At 35.7% G+C, this 21,806-nt stretch overlaps 1 protein-coding gene across 1 annotated transcript in view; it reads left to right on the top strand.

Annotated features, from left to right (window-relative positions):
- The window catches only part of PPFIBP2 (PTPRF interacting protein, binding protein 2 (liprin beta 2)), a 111,930-nt gene that overhangs the window by 8,220 nt on the left and 81,904 nt on the right, over window positions 1-21,806 (top strand). The window contains exon 2 of the mRNA XM_009334494.1: window positions 12,198-12,295. Within this exon, the coding sequence (XP_009332769.1) occupies window positions 12,229-12,295 (67 nt within the window). The 5' untranslated portion in view covers window positions 12,198-12,228. The remainder of the gene's footprint in view (window positions 1-12,197; window positions 12,296-21,806) is intronic.

Below are 21,806 nucleotides of genomic sequence, written 5' to 3'. Positions count from 1 at the left end.
TTTTTTTTTTTTTTTAACACGGGGAGAGGAGTTTGTGTTGAGAGTAAATGATTTGGTACAAAGAGAATTCATGCTCTAGAATGAACTTAGTTTGGATTCACCAGTCATTTGTAGCTTTTTATTTAATCAAAGCTTCTGATTATCTGGGGACTAATTGCGAAGAATGGGACTAGCAGCTGCTCACTTCCTTTGGAAACCCAGATTTGGGTACTTAGAAGCAGAGGTTCAAAATTAGTTGAGACTGATAAAACTGCTATGCTAGGCGGCTTGCCTAGTTTGCCAGGCAGTATGCCTGTAAATACCATTTTACAGTGAATGTATTTTATTTGCTTTTCTTAACTAACAAACAGTACTGTTTCTGTCATGGAGCAAAACTATCCCTTATCAATAAGGACTAATAGAGAAGAAACAATTTCCTCATGACAGAGCAGTATTTCAGTGTTTGTTAACATGACCATATTTTTCTTTTCAAGTAGGAAAAGACTGGATATATATTTTTTCGGAATTAATAAAACTGTCTAGAATATTTCCACTTGGAGTTTTTGAAGACCACTGAAACACAGGGGACTAAATCTCTCTTGTATATAATAGCAAATCAAATTTTACTTACAAATTCAGTATGAAAGTATGAAGATGTCATGATCACTGATATGGGAGCAGACTTTGATCCATTTTCTAGAAAATGAAATAAACTGAAGAAACTGACAGTGAACTCTGATTCCCTTTTCTCTCCTGAAATAGAAGAAAAAATTAATTTCATCCAATAGACAGTCATTTGAATAGTTCAATCATTTTTCTATTGTTTTTTTAATTTTGATTTTTATGCACTGTCACTTGGCCCCAGATGCAAGAAACTTCTGAGACATTTTTCAAAAAGACAAATCAGCTGGTAGTGATTAAAGGACTTTGCAAGTCATTAGCCTGAAATCATTTCATTTTGTGGCTGTTTTAATAAACAGGTCCGATAAAGGCATTGTTATCAAACAGTAAAATACATGATTAAGTTATTACCTCAGGAAACTGCATAGGTTTATTCACAGTCGGACCAAATATGAGTAGTAAGCCTTTCAAACAGTTCTAAAAAGCTGCTCTGAGTCTTACCATGAAATACTCTGAAGTAAGACAGGATGTGTAAAAGCCTGACACTCAGTATCCCCTCAGGTGTCATTGCTGTTTGGGACTGACTGTGCTTTACGACTTCTGGCCTTGCTGTAATGACACTCAGGCCCTTTAAAGTAATGTAAAAATCCTGTTTCATTTGTCTTCTGTGTCAGTACAAAGGTGTCTAATCCATTTATTTCAGAGCCAGCAAAATTTGAATAACTTTGTAACAATATATTGCTTCAGGTACTGTTATACTCTAACATTTGCAGTAATGACTGCAGTTTTTCTGTTTATTTCAATCATATGAAGGAGTTTTTCTTTGGACTTGAAGTAACACACAGTAGCACAAATTTTAGGCTACAGTTTTATTTTTTGGCAAATGCTTTTGGATCATTGTTCATGTTCAAGTAGTTAATTAAAATACTTATCTGGAAATGAATCTAGAGAAATCCTATGTAGGTTCATTATAATGGTTTAACTTATAATTTTTTTCATGCCCTAAAAGTAATGGGAATTCACTATTAAGAGAGGACAAAAGTGATCCTTTATACATAGCCCATTGATGAATTATGCTGACAGCATCCTGAACTTCAGATGTAAATATGTATGTAAAAACCAGAAGAATACTGAGTTTATGAATGGGTCTGTTTCTAGGTCCAGTTCTTGCATTCAGCTGGTGTTGAGAAAGGCATTTTTTAATTTGCAAAACTTCCAAAAGTTTTGTGTAAGCCAAAATGACTAAACTGGAATATGGTGGCTTTGGAGGCTATGGAACCAGTTTTACTGAGCAATTAGTCTCTTTCTGGAAATTATGTATACTTTTTAAGTTTTGCAAATTCAAATAGGCATTCTGATGCATAGAACTGTGGCTGTGCATTTTCTTACCTCTTTCTTAGTCCTACATATCATGTATATTTAGAAGGAGAAATTTAAATTGATTTGACTTACCCTTGATAGCATGATTTGACACAGAAACGTCTTCATTTTACATTTGTATAGAACTGAGAATAAATGCCTTGAAATGGTTGGCAGATACAGCATGATGGGCTTTGTGGTTGGTAAGAATTTGAGAATGCCTAGCATGGTTGATAATAGAAGGTGCTATATGTAACAGTAGACTTCCAGGATCTCTTTTGTATCCTGTGCCATCGGATATATCTACTTTATGGAAGCAGCATGCGGGGCACTTCAGAACTCTTTTGTAAGCCTGTAAAAAGTTTGCACGAAATACTCAAAACTGGATAAAGTTACCTGAAACTTACTTGTTTCAGTTGTGGCAATAGAGTGGAAACAGTAACAGCGTGCATAGATGAATGTGAAATAGAAAATCTGAGCTCTTGAGTGCGTTTTCAGTATGGTGATTCTGTTAAGATCCTTTGCTAGGTGAACATACTTTTCTGTGAGCAAACACAGCTCCTCCATAGACTAGGTCGTTGAGGAGACCTATATATCTAGTCACACGTTCATTATGGACTGCTTTGTGTTCCCTTTAAAGTCAGTTTCTGGTTTCAGTGGGTGCTTAATCTGTCTCTAGTCATCTTGGTATTCGCTTTTCTTCTAGGATCCACTGGAAAAAGAAGAATAAAGGATGTCGCATTTTTCTTCCCACCTGTAATGTTTCTTCGGCTGGGAGTTATCACAAGTTTCTCTCGCCTATGTGATTCTTAAAAACATTAAATGTTGCTTTTGGATGTCAAGTTACTGTTGTGTCTGTCTTGCAACATTGCCTCTCTGTATAATGCTTTTTCTCATAATTAGAAAATTATGTTAATCTATCAAGTATAGAAAGTAAATATGATAGGAGAATATATCATTCTCTGATTTAGAAATCAGCTGTGGCACAATGTTTGATACAGCTGCTTCCTTGTTGGCCAGTTCTGCAAGGAGTCAGATGTCCCATGTTCTGAATAACGGAGGAGCAAAATCAACAAAATGTGTCATTTTAGGTCAGGATTGAACTTGCCATGGAGAATTTTGGCCTCTTGGTTATACCTATTCTTTTAGGCAGAGAAAGAGAAAAGGTTGAAGACAGCTTTTTCCAAAGATATTTTCATTAATCTTCAGGAAGCAATCAATATAAGAATATTTTTTTTATAAGCATAGGCATTAAACTGACACAGCTGTTAAAATTTATATTTTTGTTGATGTGATGAGTAATGTGGGATATGGTGCTTTTCATAGTGATCCATTTGTTGTTCCTATTTTAATGCTTTTAATCCAAGCAGATTCACTTATGTTGAATTTGCTGTTTCTAGCAGAAGTATATTTTTCCTTTCTTTGTTTCCCATAGACACTTTTCTCAAAATAGCTACTGAAGCTTAAATTTATACAGAAGTACTTGATACTGTCAGTTCCCTTTAGTGTGAATTCAGCACGTTTGTGTTCACAGATGCAGGGTGGGTCATATTAAACCAGCCTAACGATGTTTCCAGTTATTTATAAATTGCTGTACAAAATGTGTCAAAGAGGGAAAAATACTAATATGAAATTAAATTTCACAAAGTCAGAAAAGCTGTCTGTTTAGTATTTGTTTTTAAGCCTTATGTCTAAAGCTGAGTTTAGACTTCACAAAAGTCTTCATATCACATTAATAAAGTTGAGGCAAATTCAGGACAGAGCTTTATAACCTGAGTAACCCAAGAGTAGATCATTTTGTAATGATAAATACTCATAAGAAATATCTCTCTTAGTTGTGTCTATGTTGGACTGTTTCTCTCTGTAGTCTAACCCAGACCTCAGCTTTTTACCTTAGAAATCTTGTGGATGAAAATTTTCTCTTTTGATGGCAGGAAATCAGTTTTCTAGCTTGTTAACCCTCCTCTTTGTTCTGAGGTTCTGTTGCAGAAAAACAGATCTTGAGTATCTCTAGTATCCACTGGTGCCAATTCCTCTACCGATCCTCACCTACTTTAGTGTCTGTCCATTTTAAGGAACACTTAGTGCTCTCCACTCTTCTAATCCTCCAAAGTGAGTTATTTCTGTAAAGATTTGTTGCTTTTACTCTGTGTGGAAACATTCACATATTCACCTATGTCATCATGTATTTCTTTTGTGGCCTTTTTCTAAAGGTCAGAAATACCCTGCAACTTGAACACTACGTGTAGCCTTGGTCATCTCATCTCAACACCACCACAATAAAACAAGAAAAAATATCTAGAGGAGCAGCAAGTGTGTTGAAAAGTATGGATTGGGTTTACTCTGAGGGGAGACTTGCAGGATAACAACTCTTCAGTTAGACGGGGATGATGTAGGGGAGAAAGGAGAATAGGACTGGTAAGATAATGGCATAAAAAAGTGAGCAGTGATTAACCACTGTTTTGTTTTTTTCTGTAATGTCAGAGCATTCACTGAAAAATTACACAAAATGGTTTTGAAAATAAATCAGATAAAGATACAGGGGGTAGGTCCTTCAACATCTGTGAAACATGATGGTTCCTACCCAGTCTGTGTTTCATAAAGCCTCATGCTTGCTGATGAGTGGGAAAGAGAGAGCAGGAGACTGGTCACTATGCATCTGTGTTGCACTGAACATCATTAGAGACAGAGCACTGGGCCAGACTTTTAGTCTGAACGAGCATGACTGTTCTTATGGTGTCATAAGAGTTCCAAAAATACATAGCTGTTTTCTGCCTCTGAGTCATATGAATTTGATGGATACCTGTCTTGATTACGCTACAGGCAATAATAAATAGAAGTCGAGGCACTAGGACCAAGGACTGTATGGATTCTAAAAACTCAGCCAGTTGGCTGAGGAGTGTTTGCTCTTTGTTGGCAAAGCAGCTGCTTTTTACAATGATCTCTGTATACATCAAGGAACTGAAGAAAATGGACATTGTGAGCAGATTTGAAAACTGGACCTCCTTACATTAATTTGAGATATCAGATCTTCTGGCCCTGTGCAAGCACTGGCCTCTTTCAGTGAAACATCTGTGTTTTCAGACTAATATTCCAAATGGTACCTGCATAAGTTAATGCAAAATCTCTGTTCCACAGTGCTCATATACACTTCTGTATCCCTAGTGGGATTTATACACATGTACTTAATAGATTAATTAAGTAAGTTATTAGTAGTGCTTGCTCTGCTGAGTTGGTTCTATACCAACTTAATGGGAAAGAATAATGGTTTCCATTTACAAAACTTACTGAAATGCAGAAAGGCAAACAAAAATTGAACACTAGGATTTTCCATAAGGGACTGGCCTCATCGTCAGTTGTGGGCCAGGCTGAGAAGCCTTTGTTTCGGGGAGATTTGAAAAAGCCTGAGAACTATTTATGAACCATAAGAAATGTTATTCCTAATTCTCAAATTTTAAAGAATGTTTTTTCCAGCAGTATAGTTTGTCTAAATTCTTAGGATTTTTATAGAGGATAGCTTTGAATACTTTTGTCAATCATATATACCTAATCTCTCTCAATTTCTTTCAAGGTCTTGTCCTCTGTTTTACTCTAGCGCAGAGTTCATTCATGCATGAATTCTGTGTTTACTTTTATTACCATTTCTCACCTTTCAATTTACTAGAGCATTAATTTACTTTCACAGGATCATTCATTATATCATTTCTCAGCTTAAGTTTTTCAAGTCTTGCATGTTTTTGTTTGGGGTTTTTTTTGGAGGGGGGGAGGGGAGCAGGGGGGGCAGGGAGGGATGCAGTTTCCCAGGCATTGGATCTGGAGTTAAGTCACTTAGAAGACCTAGTTGAAATGTTGACCTTCATGGAAGAAAGTTTGAAGCTCTGACCTTGAGGCCAGTGAATACCTGAGATTAGAAGGGAAAGAAAAAAACAGTTTATTTTAAATGTCAGAATTTTGGGGGTTTAATTCTTCTTAATTGTAATACTTTTATAACTAAATGTGAACTGTAGTACCAAATCTGACTTTTGTATGCCATTCATCTTTGCATATATTTTAAGACCAGAAATGTTTACAGTTTGGTTCAGAAACTTTCCTCTCATGTATTTTACCAGGTAATGCTTTATTCAGTTGAAGTTTAAATCCAAAGAATTTATTCATTGTGGGTTTTTTGAAATTTTAACTAGTGAGAAATTGGAACTAGTTAGATGACAACTGAACTAAAATAATTAGGGTGGTTTTTTTCACTTAATGCAATAATAAATAATGCAATTTTGCTTTTAAGATTTGCAAAGTCGGAAGCTACATTTCCCTTTATACTGTGTATAACAGAGAAAACTTAAAATATCTGATAATTTAAAATTAAATTATGAAGTGCTTTTTTAAGCTTTTATGTACAATGTTTAAAACAACACTGAAGGAATGAAGGGCTTTCTACAGTTGATAGAACTGCTATAGAGAGGAGCTGAAGAAACCTCACTTTGCACATGCCATTCTGTCAGCGTCAGCTTTTTATGTGTAAGGATGAGACTTTGTACAAACATGAGTCAGGAAATTCGGTTATGGTACCAATAGCAACTGTAACTTAATATCCATGAGTCCTGTGGAGGAGTTACTGTGAGGTGATTTGTGTTCTTAAAGCATCATAAAGTATCAGTCAGATCATTTAGCATATTTTTAAGGGTGCTTTCTTTTTGCCTTTCCCCTCCCTTCCCCCAAAATTGAAATTCAGGCTCGTATTAGCAAACTTAATGGGTTTATTTTTGAAAACAGATGTTAGGCTTTGACTTTGCTACTTCATAATGCAGTAAATATAACTACATTCAGTTCCCTTCATATCTTAAATCAAATTATTTAGTATAATATTTTTAAAAGCAGCATAGTTCTTACTGCTTGTCACTCTTTTATCAGCAGCACACAAACGTGGTGGTTTTACAGTGCCAGGATAATACCCAGCCGCCTGCATAAGTTAGTTTAGCTTATTTAGTTAATGAGCTTAGCTCATTTTCATCATGGAGGTATTGTGCTAGTACTGTGCTTCACCTAAGGATGTCCCTTCATATAAGGACTCCCAGCAATATGTTGACTAGAGACTTTACCAGTTCTTCTGTCGTCTACCTGAAATAGTTCAGTATCAGGTCTTGATTCAACCTTGGCTAATCTATATTTCTCTCTAGAGCTTCCCCCTCACCCTTAGTATGGACCCTTTACACTTTCTAGCTGAAAATATTTTTTTTTTTTAATTCCCATTCGAGTTATTCTTAAAAAACCCTATATAGTCTTGTTTTTATTTATTACATAAAGGGTAATCGAAGAAGGAAGGGTTCTGTTTACCCGTCTGCCTATTCCGATGAAGCATCAGAAGGGGAAATAGAGCAAGTAGTGTCTGTATTAACAAATAAATTAAATTTAAGCTATAATCAGATGAACAGGATTTCTGGCTGGATAGTCCTGGAGGATGCTGTATAAGTAGTGTTCCTTGGGCAGTCGTTCTAGTGATCATCAGAATTCTTCTGTTCTCAGCAGCTGTGCATGGTTATTTAGGACTAAGGATTAACTTTAATTAGAGAGGATGCCAGGTTCTAAAAGGCCAGGATCCAAATATGTATTTATAACTTTTGTATTTGATGGTGTCCTGAGAACTACTGAGCCAGGTTGGAGAGATGAATCAGCAGTTGTGTTCCTGTGGGGTGACTGGATACAATACAGCATGTGGCTGGGAGAGAAGCAAGGTGGGAAATGGTGGGGGTGGAAATTGTGCACATTTCTTCATTCCAGCTCAGGAGTCATCTTGCAGCTGAAAAAAGCGTGGAGGACTTCTGAAGCTTACCCAAGCCACTTGATATTTCATTATACCATTAAGTACAAAGCAATGTGATACTTGAATTTGAATCTTTAAACAGTTTACGAACATCTATGTATTCATCCCAGGAAAAAAAGGTGGTGGTAGTTAATTACGAGCTGTGTCTTCTAAATGTAAGAGGAATTTGTAGGTCACCCAAAGTATTGATATTAAGGCGAGATCTGGATTTCAAGAGTTCTTGTCAAAAACCACACCCCTCTCCATAACTGATAAAGTTGGCGACCTCATTGTTAGGAGCAACCTTGGAAAAACATCTGACTTACGAGTTGCCTAAATGTTCACATTCTTATCTCTGGACAGCTGCTGGTTCAAGGCAGCCATGAAAGATTCAAATTTAATTAAGGCTTTTCATAATTCTGAAGAACATCTTGCTCACAGTGAATACGTCTGCTAAATATTATGTTCTTTTTGGACACAGTAAGCTATAGTTTTACATACAGAAAGTAGGTTAAGAAATTTGCAAGGGATATTGACTTTAAGCACAATGTTCTACCAGAGATTTTTCATTTTATTTGAAATGCAAATCTCAGATTGGGATTTATAGGGTAAAGCTAGCTTAGCAAAATAAATTTAGGGCATTCAGACCAGTTTGCTCTGTCTGCACTTCCTGGAAGATCTTATTACTTAGGTAATTACAACAAACAGGGTTGCAATATCTTTATCTGTGGGCTGGGCTCTAAATTAGTATGAGCATGCGGCTTAGAAGGGATGATAATAATTTAGACTTACGTCTGCTTAACAGTAGAACTTTGGCTATTAATAGTGAGCAATTTTTACTGATCAGGCAAAAAAGTAAATTCTTTTCTTCTTAGGGACCTGAAAAGGTGAGTAGATTGGTTCTTGTATTTTGCTGGTATATAAATTAATCTAATAAATGCTGAAGGTTAGAGTTTGCTAATATTAAAGCTTGTACTGTAATGTTAGAGATAGTTTTTGTTCGGTCCTTACCAAAGCTGAAAAAAACTTATTTTTCAAAATATATGTATATTTTTATATAGGTAGGTAAGTCATGGTGTTCTGCATCTGTTGATGTCATTCAGGAATGAAAACTGTAAAAGGAATTGCAATTAAAATACCAGCAAATAGATGGATCCTGTTTGAGGCACTCAGCATGCCTTCAGATTGATACAGGTGTCTTGTTAGTTAATACTAATAAAAAAAGTATCCCCAATTGCAGGTATTTCTGTAGAACTAGATCAGAAATGGTAACTGAAAGCATAGGAAATCTAACAAGCTATTGTCATAATAGCTCAGAACAGTCAAACTGTAAGAAGGGAGTGTCTGGGAAAGTAAGACTTGCCTGAAGCACAAGCAACAGGTCTATCTAGAAAAAGATGTCAAGCAAGTAATATTACATTATTGCTCTGGAGCAAAGAACCTTGCTTTTATTAATAAATCGTTGTTTGATCGGCAGGTCTTACTCTAGCTTAATGTGGTTAAGGAGCAAATACACTGTGAATACAGGTGAGAAAACAGGCAGAGTGTGGAGGCTGGGAGGAGATAGAAGACTTAGTTCTGCTGGTATTTTTCAGCAAAACTTTCTGGTCTGTGCCAAGGTCTTGATTGAAGGTTTTTCTATAAGTAAAATTTCAAGTTTGTAATGTATCAGCATTTCCTGTACCTTTTTCACTACAGATGGTCAAATACTATATTTGATGTTTAGAAGAAATAGTAGTCCTGCATTTCTTGTTAATAACAACTGTGTATTGCTCTAGCTGCTTTAAGCATGCGGAGCAGTAGCTTACAGCACAAATAGAGCATGCAGTGTGATCTAGCAATAGAAACTCTATGCTATTTTTAGTATTTTTCACTCTTTTTCTCCCTTCTAATTTTGAGCCAGTCTGCTGTCCTGATTTACCAACACAGCTGGTGGCCATAGATTTCTGGGGGAGTGGCTGGTGGCCACATCTGCCAAAGGAGCAAGGTAGCCTAGTTGCCTCTTTGGCAGCTGCTTACTGTAGGTGGATTTCCTTTCACTGAGGTGGTTATTACCGATGTTAGGGTTGCTTTGAACTAGGGCAAATATTGCAAGGAAGGAGGCTCATTGCAGTTGAGAATCGGGTATTTCTAAAGTTTTCAGTGAACCTACAAAGCTACTGGCAAGTAAATGTGACAACAGAAGATGGAAATCTATCAAAACCAACAAATTGAATCAACAGAATCAGAGGGAGTGTCTGTAAAGTTCACATGTGCAAGCATTCTGAAATTTTAAGTTTATATGAGCTGACTTAATGACTTCCCAGATTATTCTGAGCATAATTTGTGTTATTTCCAATACCATTAAATGAAATATTTGGGTCAGATGCATTTTGGTGAAATTGTTACATTTAGCATTGTTCATACTTAAATTATTATTTTGACAAAAATGGAGAGACCAAAACCAACCATTAATCTTTGCCTTGCGTGACACTAAAGATTTTTCTTCCGTTTTCTGATAAGGCATTCTCATATTGCTCTTCAGATCAATTTGATCTGAAGTTAAATAATGGCTTACCCATTATGACAAGCTATAAATGGCAGAGCTCAAATTAGAACATAGTAGTTTCTGACTCTTATTCTTGCATCTCTCCCTCTAGATAGTGGTGTTGTATACATTGACTGGAATGGACATAGGACACACACCTTACTGATAACACAGAGGTTATTAATAAATTAGCTTTCTTTGTGTATATTTCACCAGCACCATGGAGAAAAGCCTGCATCTTGGGAGTCTTGGTTTGGAAGGGAAGGAAATAATTTTGACTCGTTAGTAAAAATTTTCCATTGTACTGCACTTATTACTGAGATTGAATGTTTCTTATGATGCAGTAATTTGGAGTCAGACTTAAGTGTACTTTTAGGGATTTTTTTTTTTTTTTCCCCCCGACGGTCCGTCTGAGACATAAAATGGGTCAGCTTTTATTTTATAGCTGACTTTATCCTCTGGCTGCTGATTCTACATTCTAGTGTTTAGGCAGGCTCCAACTGAGAAAGTAAATGTGGTTGGTTTAGCTACCAGTCATGCAGTTGGTCATGGTGGCCGGTGTCTGAACTGTCACTGGATGAACACAGTACAAAAATATTTTCATCTATGTGAATTGCCATTGGAGATTATTGTAATATTTATTTAAATTCAAAATAATTGAATTCTTAGCATAGGTAATCACATGATAAATACAGATTAGTGTAATTTCAGTGGCATTGGAATAATTTGCCACAACAAACATATGACCATTGCCTATACACTTGTCTACAACCTGCGTCATTTGAAGGATACCTCTAGCCATTGTCAGACAGTTGTCTTTTGTGATGCTTAGAAAGCTGTCAAAATTGAACAGTTTTGAATCACAGATTTAAAAACTTGCTGTATCAGAAGATTGAATGTCAAAGGACTGAATTGCACCCTTCATGGAAGAGAAATCAAAATTCTATGACCCTTTAAATGCTTTGTCAGTATTTTGAGTTGTGTGTAAGAGCACTGCAAAAATTATGTGTAAGTACGATCCCTGTTCATCACTGTGTGGGCACTGGTTTCATACTTCAGCGATGAAGTGATGTGCAAAAGGGCCTTATTTCAGAGAGAATTTTCTCACTGGCAGTGAAATGGACCGCGTAAATTCTTTTCCCCTTTGAAATGTCATCTGTTGACAATAGTGACTGCTACTTGACTAAGAGTCCAGCAACACCAACTCACAAGTAGAGACTAATTTTGGAACATTTTGTTTGTTATCCTTAATGTCAGATGGTAACATGAATGTCTAATCCTGTGTTAAAGAGGCAGCAGAAACTTCATACTTGGGGGCATTTTGGTTATTGGAACAGAAAGAACTGTATTTTCAGTGTCATGAAAGAAGAGGTAGAAAGGTTGAATGGGGATATAGAAAGGAGGAATAAAAATTATTTCAGAACTGTCTTTACTCTTAAGGCAGCAATCAAAAAGCAGAGCTCCTACAGAGTTCTGCTTATAGGTTAAGCATGTTGTTCACCCTGTGTTCATTCCTTCATTGAAACTTAGTCAATCCTCTTTTTCCCCACAGTGCAGAAGGTTGAAATGCACTGAACTTTGAATCTAGGAAACCGTTGTTAGGGATGAGGGGTAGGGGAATCTCAAGCTTCCAGTATTTGAGATTGTTTGGTTTTGTTTCCATCTGCATTTCCTTGTTTTAGTAAAATCTCTTTAAAAAGAAAATAAATAAAAATCAACAACGAATGAAAACCTTAGAAATCGCAAATCATCTATCAAGAATAGAAAATTTTTTTTGTTTTCATATCACTAGGCTGTATTTTTGCTTGTGTGGATTTTTGCTTGTGTGGCTTAATTAATTTATGATGTAACGGTGACATACATTTTTCTATCAGGTCTGGTTTAGTGTAATACACATGGTTTCATCTGTCTTTTCAGTAGAAAGAGTAAACGTCTGAAGAAATCATAGATGATGGCTTCTGATGCTAGTCATATGCTGGAGGCAGCTTTGGAGCAGATGGATGACATCATTGCAGGTATAATAATGCTTTATTTTTACACCAAACTATTTTGAGATTTAACTGTGTTTGTCTTTTTCCCTCCTGCAATTTTCCTGGTGGGGTTTTTTTTTTTTTACTTTTTAATTATTATTCTCAATTTGTCAAGTTCTCTGTGGCACACAGATTTCTCTGGTTCAACAGTTATGTGAAGAAAATTTAAAGTAAAATAAAGGAAGAAAACCTGCAATTCCACCTCAGACGTGAATATTGAAGTAAGAGAGATTTACTTTTCTCTAATGCTATATGGTAACTTAAACACATCCTAATTCATGTGGTAGCATTCCATATTGTATGTGTTAGTTTTTTATTTCAGTGTGTCTTTGAAAAAAGTTTTCACCAAGGCTTCCAGTTAGCTGGATAGTATATATCTGTATTTTACACACATATGTAGACATACATAAATATGTGTATATATAAAAATATACATAATTTTCTTTATTATGTATATATTTAAAATAGCTTAGCTATTAATTACCTTCACGGCCTAGTGAGTTAGAGTGCACATCTTTTTGTTGACATTTATATCCAGGAGTGGAGGTATGAATTTCTTTTTACACAGCTATCCACTGGAAAGGCCTATGATGCAAGACAGCATTTGCTGTCTTTTGGTGCTCTCATGGTAAGGCAATTAAAAAAATTTTCTCTCAACATTACAGTATCCAAGAACAGAAGTTAATTTCTGTGGTTAGGACTCAGTAGCCTTGGGGTTTGTGCTCACACACCATTCAGTATGAGCTCCTAAAAGAAGTATCTGGGTAGGGCCATGATCTCACTTGTGCACAATGCGAAAGCATTCACTAAAGCTTTATAAATTTAAATAGTGACACCCATGCTGTGCCTTCTTCCTGCCCCCCGCCCCAACGATGAAGAAGATGACATCAGCCTCTTCTTGCTGCAGTTGTACTTCTTCCTGCTCTTCTAGTAAAGCTTTCTATCCAGAGACTAATGTGGAGCTTCAAATATTACCATCAGACTAGCCATGATTAGGCAGGAAGTCATTATCCAGGATTTTTGGTTTAAAGAATCTCTAGATTTTTTTTTTCCCCTCATCTCATCTCACATATGAGTCTTCACTTTATTCTAAATGTGCAAGCTTTAACAGCCTGCTAAGACATACAGAAATGTAAATGTGAATATGTGACAGATATAACTCCACAAATAACTCTTCACACCAATGGAACAAGTTCAAGGCAAATAGGAAAATTTAGATATGTGTTTCCTTCTCCCTTCTTTTTCTGAATGCAAAACTTTATTCAAACAAGATTTCGACCCACAGAAGTTGATTGGGATTTTACTTTTCCACCTCTTACAAAACACGTAAACAGATAGTCAGGGAAGCATTGGACTTCCCTTAGATATGTAAAGAGGGAACAAGAAAAGCAAGTCCCAAACCATAATTCATAAACTAGGGAACTGAAATAATTTCTTAGCCATTGCAAACCTTGGGTTATGATCCTGGCTAGTGCTATGAAAGAGACAAAGTAACATAGAAGCCCGTGTTCCTTTAATTATCCTATGGAACACTTATTTTGTTCCAGGAGTTGTCAGAGCTTTGTGGTACATTTTCATTTGAAGGAAAGAGTTAGAAAACTTGTCATGATTTTGAGGATTTTCAGGTTTGTCATTCCATAGGATTTCATCTGCTTCAATCTTTTCTGTTAATAGATTGTGCTTCCAACCTGTCTCAAATTGTCCTCTCAAATACTTCTCTTATGAGCAGTAAAAGACCAGGTATTCAACAAACAGGTCTATTGCCTTGCTTATCTGAGCAGTGCTATATTTTGTTTAGAAAAAAATTCAGTTTTACTTGAAGATGGCATTTCATATTCCCTTCAAAAAAGTTTTGCAGACTTACAGGCTGTATGGTTTTTCCGCTGAGAGGATAACATTGCTACTCAGTAGCATTTCCATGAATAGCAGCTCTGAAAAATGGTTGTTGTGAGGCTAGTTCTGGGTAAGACAATAGGTGTTTAGTGTTGGGTAATTTTTCCATGGTATGGGAAGATAGCCTTGTAGTATGTGGCATAACTGATTAAATGGCAATATATGACTGCCTAAGAAAATCACATATTTCTTCTAGTTTCATGCTAGAAAAATAATTGAGGTTGGAAGCCAGGTTTGATTTTTTTTTGTTTTTAATATTCTCTTCCTTTTCCCCACTCCTTTTTCAGATTGTTTGTGCCCATAACATTTTAGGGCTTAATCTTGACAAATAAGGAATAGAATTAAATTGTTCCAGGCTTCCAAACAACATCGCTTTTACCCCCCTCACTTAGTTGCTGTGATGGTGGAGACAGTGATACAGAGAAGCAAAGCAAACGATGGAAGAAATATTCTGTGTGAATCAGCAGATTGCACATCCCATTCACAGCTGTTTTGTAGTGGTGTTGGTGCCCAAGCTCTAAAACAAAAAGGTTCAGGCATGCTAGTGGTATGTAGAGTTTGTTTCCACAGTGCATGGATAGGTCATGAGCAAATTGGCAACCTCTTCAAGAGAGTTGACTTTATGACTTCACAGTACTTACATTTTTAGTCTAATGGCCACTGATACTCAGTATAATATGGAAAACAGGCTTATATAAAGATATCTAATGGGAAAAGAACAAAGATATTTCCCAGACAATGCATCTGTCAAGTCTCATCAATGTTAATTGAATACTTCCCATATGATTTCAGAATTAAATCTACCTGTACCAATAAAAAACCATATTGCTTTATTCCTTTATTTATTTTTAGTTATAACATAAAGTAAAAGCTCACTTGGGTGGGAAGGGTTTTTGCCTTATTTATTTATTTATTTATTTATTATTTTCCATTACTAAAAATAGATAAGATGTTTTAAGACAGGTTGAATTAAGTCTGTTCTGGTCATTCTCCTCTAGCTAATGTTCTATGTGTTCCAGAACTGTTTCTTGAATATTCTGGTATGATTGAAGGACCAAATATATCTGCTGGAGCCTATACTTGGATACAGTTATTATCCCAATTTGTCTCAAATTGAGGAACATAGTAATTATTCAAGTTTGATTTTCTCTAATTCAATCCAGTAAGCTTCTGTATGCAGTTTGGGCAGGGACTGGAAAACAGGAACGTTCTCTTGTCCTGTATGGCGAGAGAACAAATAAGGTAGGAAACTCCTTCAGAAGGAGGACTGGAGGACTGTCATGAAACAAACCAGGACTGAGAGTCTTCTAACTGCAGATTTATATATACCATATTATGCAAATATTGGACAAATCATCTGTGCAAATGTAGCTGCTCTTAGAGTAGACTGGAAACAGCAAAAAATCAACTGTTCAGAGCTTGTGCTATTTCAGTTCACTGTATCCAGATTCCGTGTATCTCTAGGTAGCGCTAGATTCAAAGGCTAAGGCTAAACTTCATGACTGTTGGAAACTTATGTAGCTGATAAAAAAGACGTTTCCTTTGGAATGAGGCCTGAGTGGGTATTAGGAGAGCTATGCTCTTCTCTTGGCCTTAGAAACCTTAGCTTTAGGTACAAAATGAGCATTAATCGCTATTTTAGAGAAGTGAGAGGTCCAGAGATGTGTAATTTGCATTGGCTAATTTTTGAAGCTTGAGTACGTGTTTATATATACACATGCAAAACCAGCATTCTCTCTGTTTAATGAGAAGACAGTCTTGATTTCTTTTATTAATTGTAGTTGTTATTAAAACATTAGATTGTGGTCTTGTCCTTTAAGGTAAGAACTGGGCATGCAAATACATATTACAAATATTTACAGATTTGCAGTCCTACTTTTAGCCTTCTAATTTTAAAAGTCATGTCCCTTACTCCAACTGTTAACATAGCTCATACACGATTCTGATTAATCCAAATAAAAAGTCTCACTGTAGACTGTGCATCTCGGTGCAATTCAAAATGTATTAGTGTTTAGAGTGCATGAGGGTAGGATTGTGAAGCAAGATTAACAAATTGAATTTCATTGGGCTTGATCAAATTTGACAGATAGGTCAGTGTTCCCAAGTCTTTTATGCTTCAGTACATCTGTACTGATAACCCACCCTCATAGCTATATAAATTAGGCATGCTAAATGATTAGCCTTATTTGACTAAAATAGCAAAAAGGGCTAATGTGATTGTCAGTGAACATTACTTATCCATTAGCTAGAATGACTTGCACTCCAAACAGAGGCTTTCTCTAAAGAAATGGCCCATATGTCAGATCTGTCTATACGTTCTTTATTTGCGGTGCATGACTTTGGCATTGCTTCCCTCTGAGGTTTGACCAAGTCATTACTTTCCCTTTTATTCAGCTTGTACCCATTTATTAAAATTCTTTATAGGACTATAGATTTTGATTTTTTTTTTTTGCAATATATCCTAATGAATTAAAATATTTTTTATTTTATATCAAACTGCTTATCTCTGTCAACAATCTGGAAATCCATTATTTCCTTTTGTGAATTCTGACCATAATTGGAAGATCTAAAAACTCCTGTCACAATATGATAGTCTGCTACAGCTCCGGTCTCTTCAAATGCACCAAGTAATCAGTGTAATTATTGAGTTTCCTTTTAACCAGAGCTCCTGCAATTATTGCTTACTGAAAAATAATGAGAAAGTTAAATGTGTTATCACATGGGTGTGTACTGATATTTCAGTATTAGTACTGAAAGATTAAAAAATATAAATAATGAAAAAGTTTGTCAAGAAGTTGTCCTAGAAGTATGCATGTTTAAATTCCCTTCTCCTGAGGTGGCAGAACGCTTGTGTTCAGTTCATTGCTTTGGCTGTGTGCTACAAACCCAACCACTTCCCACACCCGTGCTGAAAAAGGGGACTTCAGAGGAAATCATACTTGAGATGAACAAGATTTTAATTTCAGTTCAATATATTTCCCTCATAGGATCTGCTTGCCAGAATTTGAAGGAGGACCTGTTTGTGGGGTTTTTTGTGGGTTTTTTTTTTCTTCTTTTTTTCTTTTATTGTTCTGCCCCATCATAATTTTACTATGAAAACAATAGAGTTCAAGTTCCAGAGCTACGCTGTGTTCCTGGATGTGTTAGATTACTAAGTCACCTCTAGTTAAGTGATTAGAACTTGGATTAAGAATGCAGGGGTAGACAAAAAATACTAACACTCTCATTTGAACCCCTTTAGATGAATTTCAGGTTTTGTGGAATAAGGTTTTCACTAAGTTCCTACATAAATAATAGGAAATCAAAGTATTTCCTAGTGACCTCATCCTTTACCCATGAATAGTCATATACATCATCACAGGATTCATTCAGAACGTAAGGACAAGTCTCACAGCACTTTAAGTAAAGTAGATAGACAACTCTGTTCTGCTTCATAAGGGATTGAAATTGTCCAGACCAGACGGAGAGCACTTAATCCTATTTTTTGTGGTGTGTTTTTTTGGGGGGTGGGGCAGGTCTTATTTGAACTATACTCTGGGTGACATGCAGCTGATGGGCAGTACGAGCCTCTTGTGATTGTGTAGAATGACTAGAGAATAGCTTCTATTTTTTCTTTTCAATTTGTAGACTTCCAGATGGCTTTATATTTTTATCACTTATGTCCTATTCAGCGTTCACAGTATTTTCAAATTCAAAATTTAGTTTCTATAGCAAAGGTGTATAACTTTTTATAATTGTAATACAGAGATCTTCGTAAAATTTCATTTTAGAGCACTGAACTGACACAGACTATAGTTGAAATAATGATGAGAGAAACAGAATAGTTTAAATAATGAGCAATTTCTTTTGTTATAGATCAGAGTAATTGAACAGCAACAGCTGCAGTGGTTTTCTAGTATTTTCTAAATAAATTGTAATTATGTTAATAGGCTGTGCTTCACTTATGATTAGTCTGTTTCCTTTTTATTTTCTGTTCTTTTTCCATCAATAATTTAGGCTTTTTTATGAACAAAAGAAATAATATATCTACAGCACTTGTTCTTTATCTTGTTACTGCTATGCATTAATTAAGGTGAGCATTTGTGAAGTTGTACTATACAAGAAGATACTATAGTGGCTTTTTGAAACTTTTAGCTAGAGCATATTTATGCATAGATCTTAGAGCAATAGAGATATGAAAAAGGAAACTAAATAATAAATTACTTGAAATCAGGTCTTTGATAGAGAAATATATAACTTCCTGTCATAACAGTTCCAGAAAATTATGTATCAAGAATATTGTGAGGGGGAAAAAAGATAAAAATGGTGACCTTTAACCATCCTGGATATTAAAGGGGAAAATATAAAAACTTAACACAAATATTTAGGGTTTATAATGTGTAGTTCCACATTTATTTTTATTTTCTAACACTTCTGATAGCTTGTTAGGTGCTGATATTTAGCTTCAGATCTCAACTTCGGAAAAGCTAACTAGTTAATTCCTTAGATATTGTCAACAATAACAGATCTGTAACAATTTAAAATCTTTTAAAACTTTAAAAATATAGCAGTTCACTGTCTTTCTAATTATTTAATCCTCAGATAGCTGATGTGAAAAATTATGGTCTTTCCTTTAGGTTTGTTAAGATCTAAGATGTGGCCTCAGAAACTGTGTGCACACTTGAATAACTATTACAGCCGTTTGATACTATATTTTGTAGGGGCTTTACACATGCTGTAGCCTTCAAGTTAAGACCTTGCACTGTTCAGGTGCAGTTTTGATCTGTGTTTTAAAAGCATGTGAAAATCATGGCAACTTGCATGTTGATTGTGCATGTGCAGCATTGTCTGCTCATTCCTAACCCAGGGTTGCTAGAGCAACCTGAAGTTTGGAATTTCCTCAATTTTGAGTGCTTAACCTTGCAAGAGGTCGTTCGTTATAGCTATTTGGGCTACTCTCCCAAAACATGCTTCCCAAACTCTCACTATCCTAAGTATATTTTCTCACAGACAGTGGCAGTCTGAGCACAAGATCTAGAGCGAAGACTCTCTGAATCTTGTTTGTAGTACTGACGGATTCCCCTTGTAAACAGGACAGTACTGCGGAATCTTACGGAGCTGAAAGCGCTGAGTACTTGTTTCCTATAAACACTTAATGATCTTTTACAAAAATAGATGTTTAAAATTTTTTTGTATAAGACAAAATTGTCCTTTGAAGGTCCAAGTCAAACAGTGATTTACTGATCAAGTTGGTCTTTGACTTCCCTTGCATGTGTTCCTGCCTTTCCAGCAAAACAGCGAAATTAGAAGTTTTCTTGAAAATAAGACTTAAAACTAATTCAAAATGGAGAAATCTTTGCAATTGAAATATGCTACTTTAAATTCTTTATCTCTGACTATAGATAAACAGTTCTGTCAGTATAAAACAACAAAAATAGTCATGACCTAGACACCGACATCAACTTATCAAAAATGCAGTACTGCATTGTGTTTATGCAAAACAAAATCCATATATCATAGGTATTTGTATTAAGTTTTGAAAAAGGATGGAAAAGAAATAGAAATGTAAATAGCTGCAGGTACAATATGTAGCAAAGAAAGACAGTTAAACCATGATGACCATAACCCCATAGGACTGAAAATCTGAGACACAAAGGTTCTTTTGTGGTTTATATGATGTGATCTGTTTTTCAGTACATGAGTCACCCAGTTGTTTAACAGGCTAGTGAACAGGTTTCTAAGACTGAAGTTTAAACAAGTTTTATCAAACATGGGATTTCTTTAAATTCAGAATCATAGCTTCTCAACTTCCTACTTGGAGGCAATGAAATTGACTTGAAAGAGTCTTTTTAAAAATCAAAATAGTGTAATTTTTATAAAACAAGATGCCTTTATTTCCTCACAAACTGAATACTCTTATTTTCCCTATGCTTTCAGAGATCATTTTTTTCATGAAACAGTATTCATGTTACCAGTAGCTTACTACTGCTTACAACAAACAATTATGGATTTTGTACTAAGAAGATGTATTTGTTGTCTCACAACACTGTTTTAATTAGACTACTGGTTTCTCTGGCCCTAAATACACTTCTTTTTTGTGTGTGTAAATACAAATAAAAAAGAGAGAAAATTGGTGCATGTGTTTGTTTTTGTTTAATAAAACGTGTTGATCCTGTTTTTCCTCTGCGATGGAGACTCGGCCTCAAATCTCCATCATAGCTGCATAATCCATCTTCCTTTTTTCACCAGCTGTAAGGCTGCTTAGCTTGTGTTTCTGGATAGGAAAGATCTTTTTGTTGTAGTTGTGTATACGGTACCTAATGTGCTGCACATCACAGCTTAGAGTCTATAAGCATGTAAAAGGAAAAAGGTTGAGTAATTACGTAGATAATTTGCATAAGAAATTATAGACAGTTCTTGAAAATTGTCTCCAGGATTCCACATGTGGTTGTAAATAAAGTTCAGTTTAAAATCATCCGAGCTGCATGCAACTTGCATCTGAATGTGGTCATTAATGATTCGAGGCTTGGAAATTTTTTCCTAGGGCTTCCTGCTAATCCAGCTTAACAGTTACTGTTCCCTGTAGTTAAAGATCTAAAAGCAGAGATTTGAGGAGAAGCTAATATGAGCTATGATTCAAAACACACCATTTGTGATGTATTTTGCATTACCGTATTAGAAGAAAGGATTGTGAGCTACCTCGTCACTCCTTTGACAGAAGGCTTAGGAACGAGGAGGCTGAATTATGTCCCATCCAGACCTTACTACTAGTTTACATAAATTCACGTTTTCAAGGCTATCTTCATGAGAAAGAGAGACTTGTGCTTCAAAGAAAATTACACTTTGTAGTCTTGAAGGAGAGAGGAAGAACTTGGACGACCTATATGCTCATTGAGTAAAAACTCAGGTAAAAAAAAAAAATCTCTAGCAGTCTAATGATTGACTGAATGACCAGAGAAAAATGTATGTTTATAACTTTATTCTAACCACTGTTGGTCAGATATCAAAACTGTTATCCTTGACTATTTCAGCTTTATAGGAAGTCATCCTTACTCCAGCGTAGAAGTAGCTTTTGGGTTTTGTTGTGGGGCTTTTGTTGTTTTTTGCTGTTTTTTGGACTAAAGGAGTCAGCAGTTTTAGGAAAATCTCTTTTTAACCACTGATGGTTGACTTGTGTATTACTAGGAATTTTTTTCTAAAACTCAGCCAGTTTTAGAGCAGAAAGACTGAGATAATAAGGATGAATGCAGGGGATTGGAAGTTAAGATGTAAGGAAAAGTGAGAGATCAGGAACAGTATCTACTGCTAAGAGTGGTGAAAGTTGGGTGATGGATGAGTGTATACAATATAAGCTGAGGAGAGTGGATTTTCAAACTGGCAAGGCTCTCTGCTTCTTTCTTTATTTCTGCTTAGTAACTTATTTTTGCAAGCCACCAGTAGTGCTGTTTTCTGAATAGGTTATGTATTTGCCCAAAAGGAACGTTTCTTTGAAGCCATTCAGCTAATTGCAAGGAACTTTGAACTAAAAATGTGCTTGCATGGTCAGGGTGTAGGAAATGTGTAACTTAAAAGTTGTTTTCGTTTTTTTATTGCTTTTGTTACTCTTTCTACCATACATATACTG

Source organism: Pygoscelis adeliae, unplaced genomic scaffold (assembly GCF_000699105.1).
Source record: "Pygoscelis adeliae isolate BGI_AS28 unplaced genomic scaffold, ASM69910v1 Scaffold171, whole genome shotgun sequence".
Classification (NCBI taxonomy): domain Eukaryota; kingdom Metazoa; phylum Chordata; class Aves; order Sphenisciformes; family Spheniscidae; genus Pygoscelis; species Pygoscelis adeliae.
The sequence above is the reverse complement of the archived record's forward strand: the minus strand, read 5'-3'. Positions and strand labels throughout refer to the sequence as shown.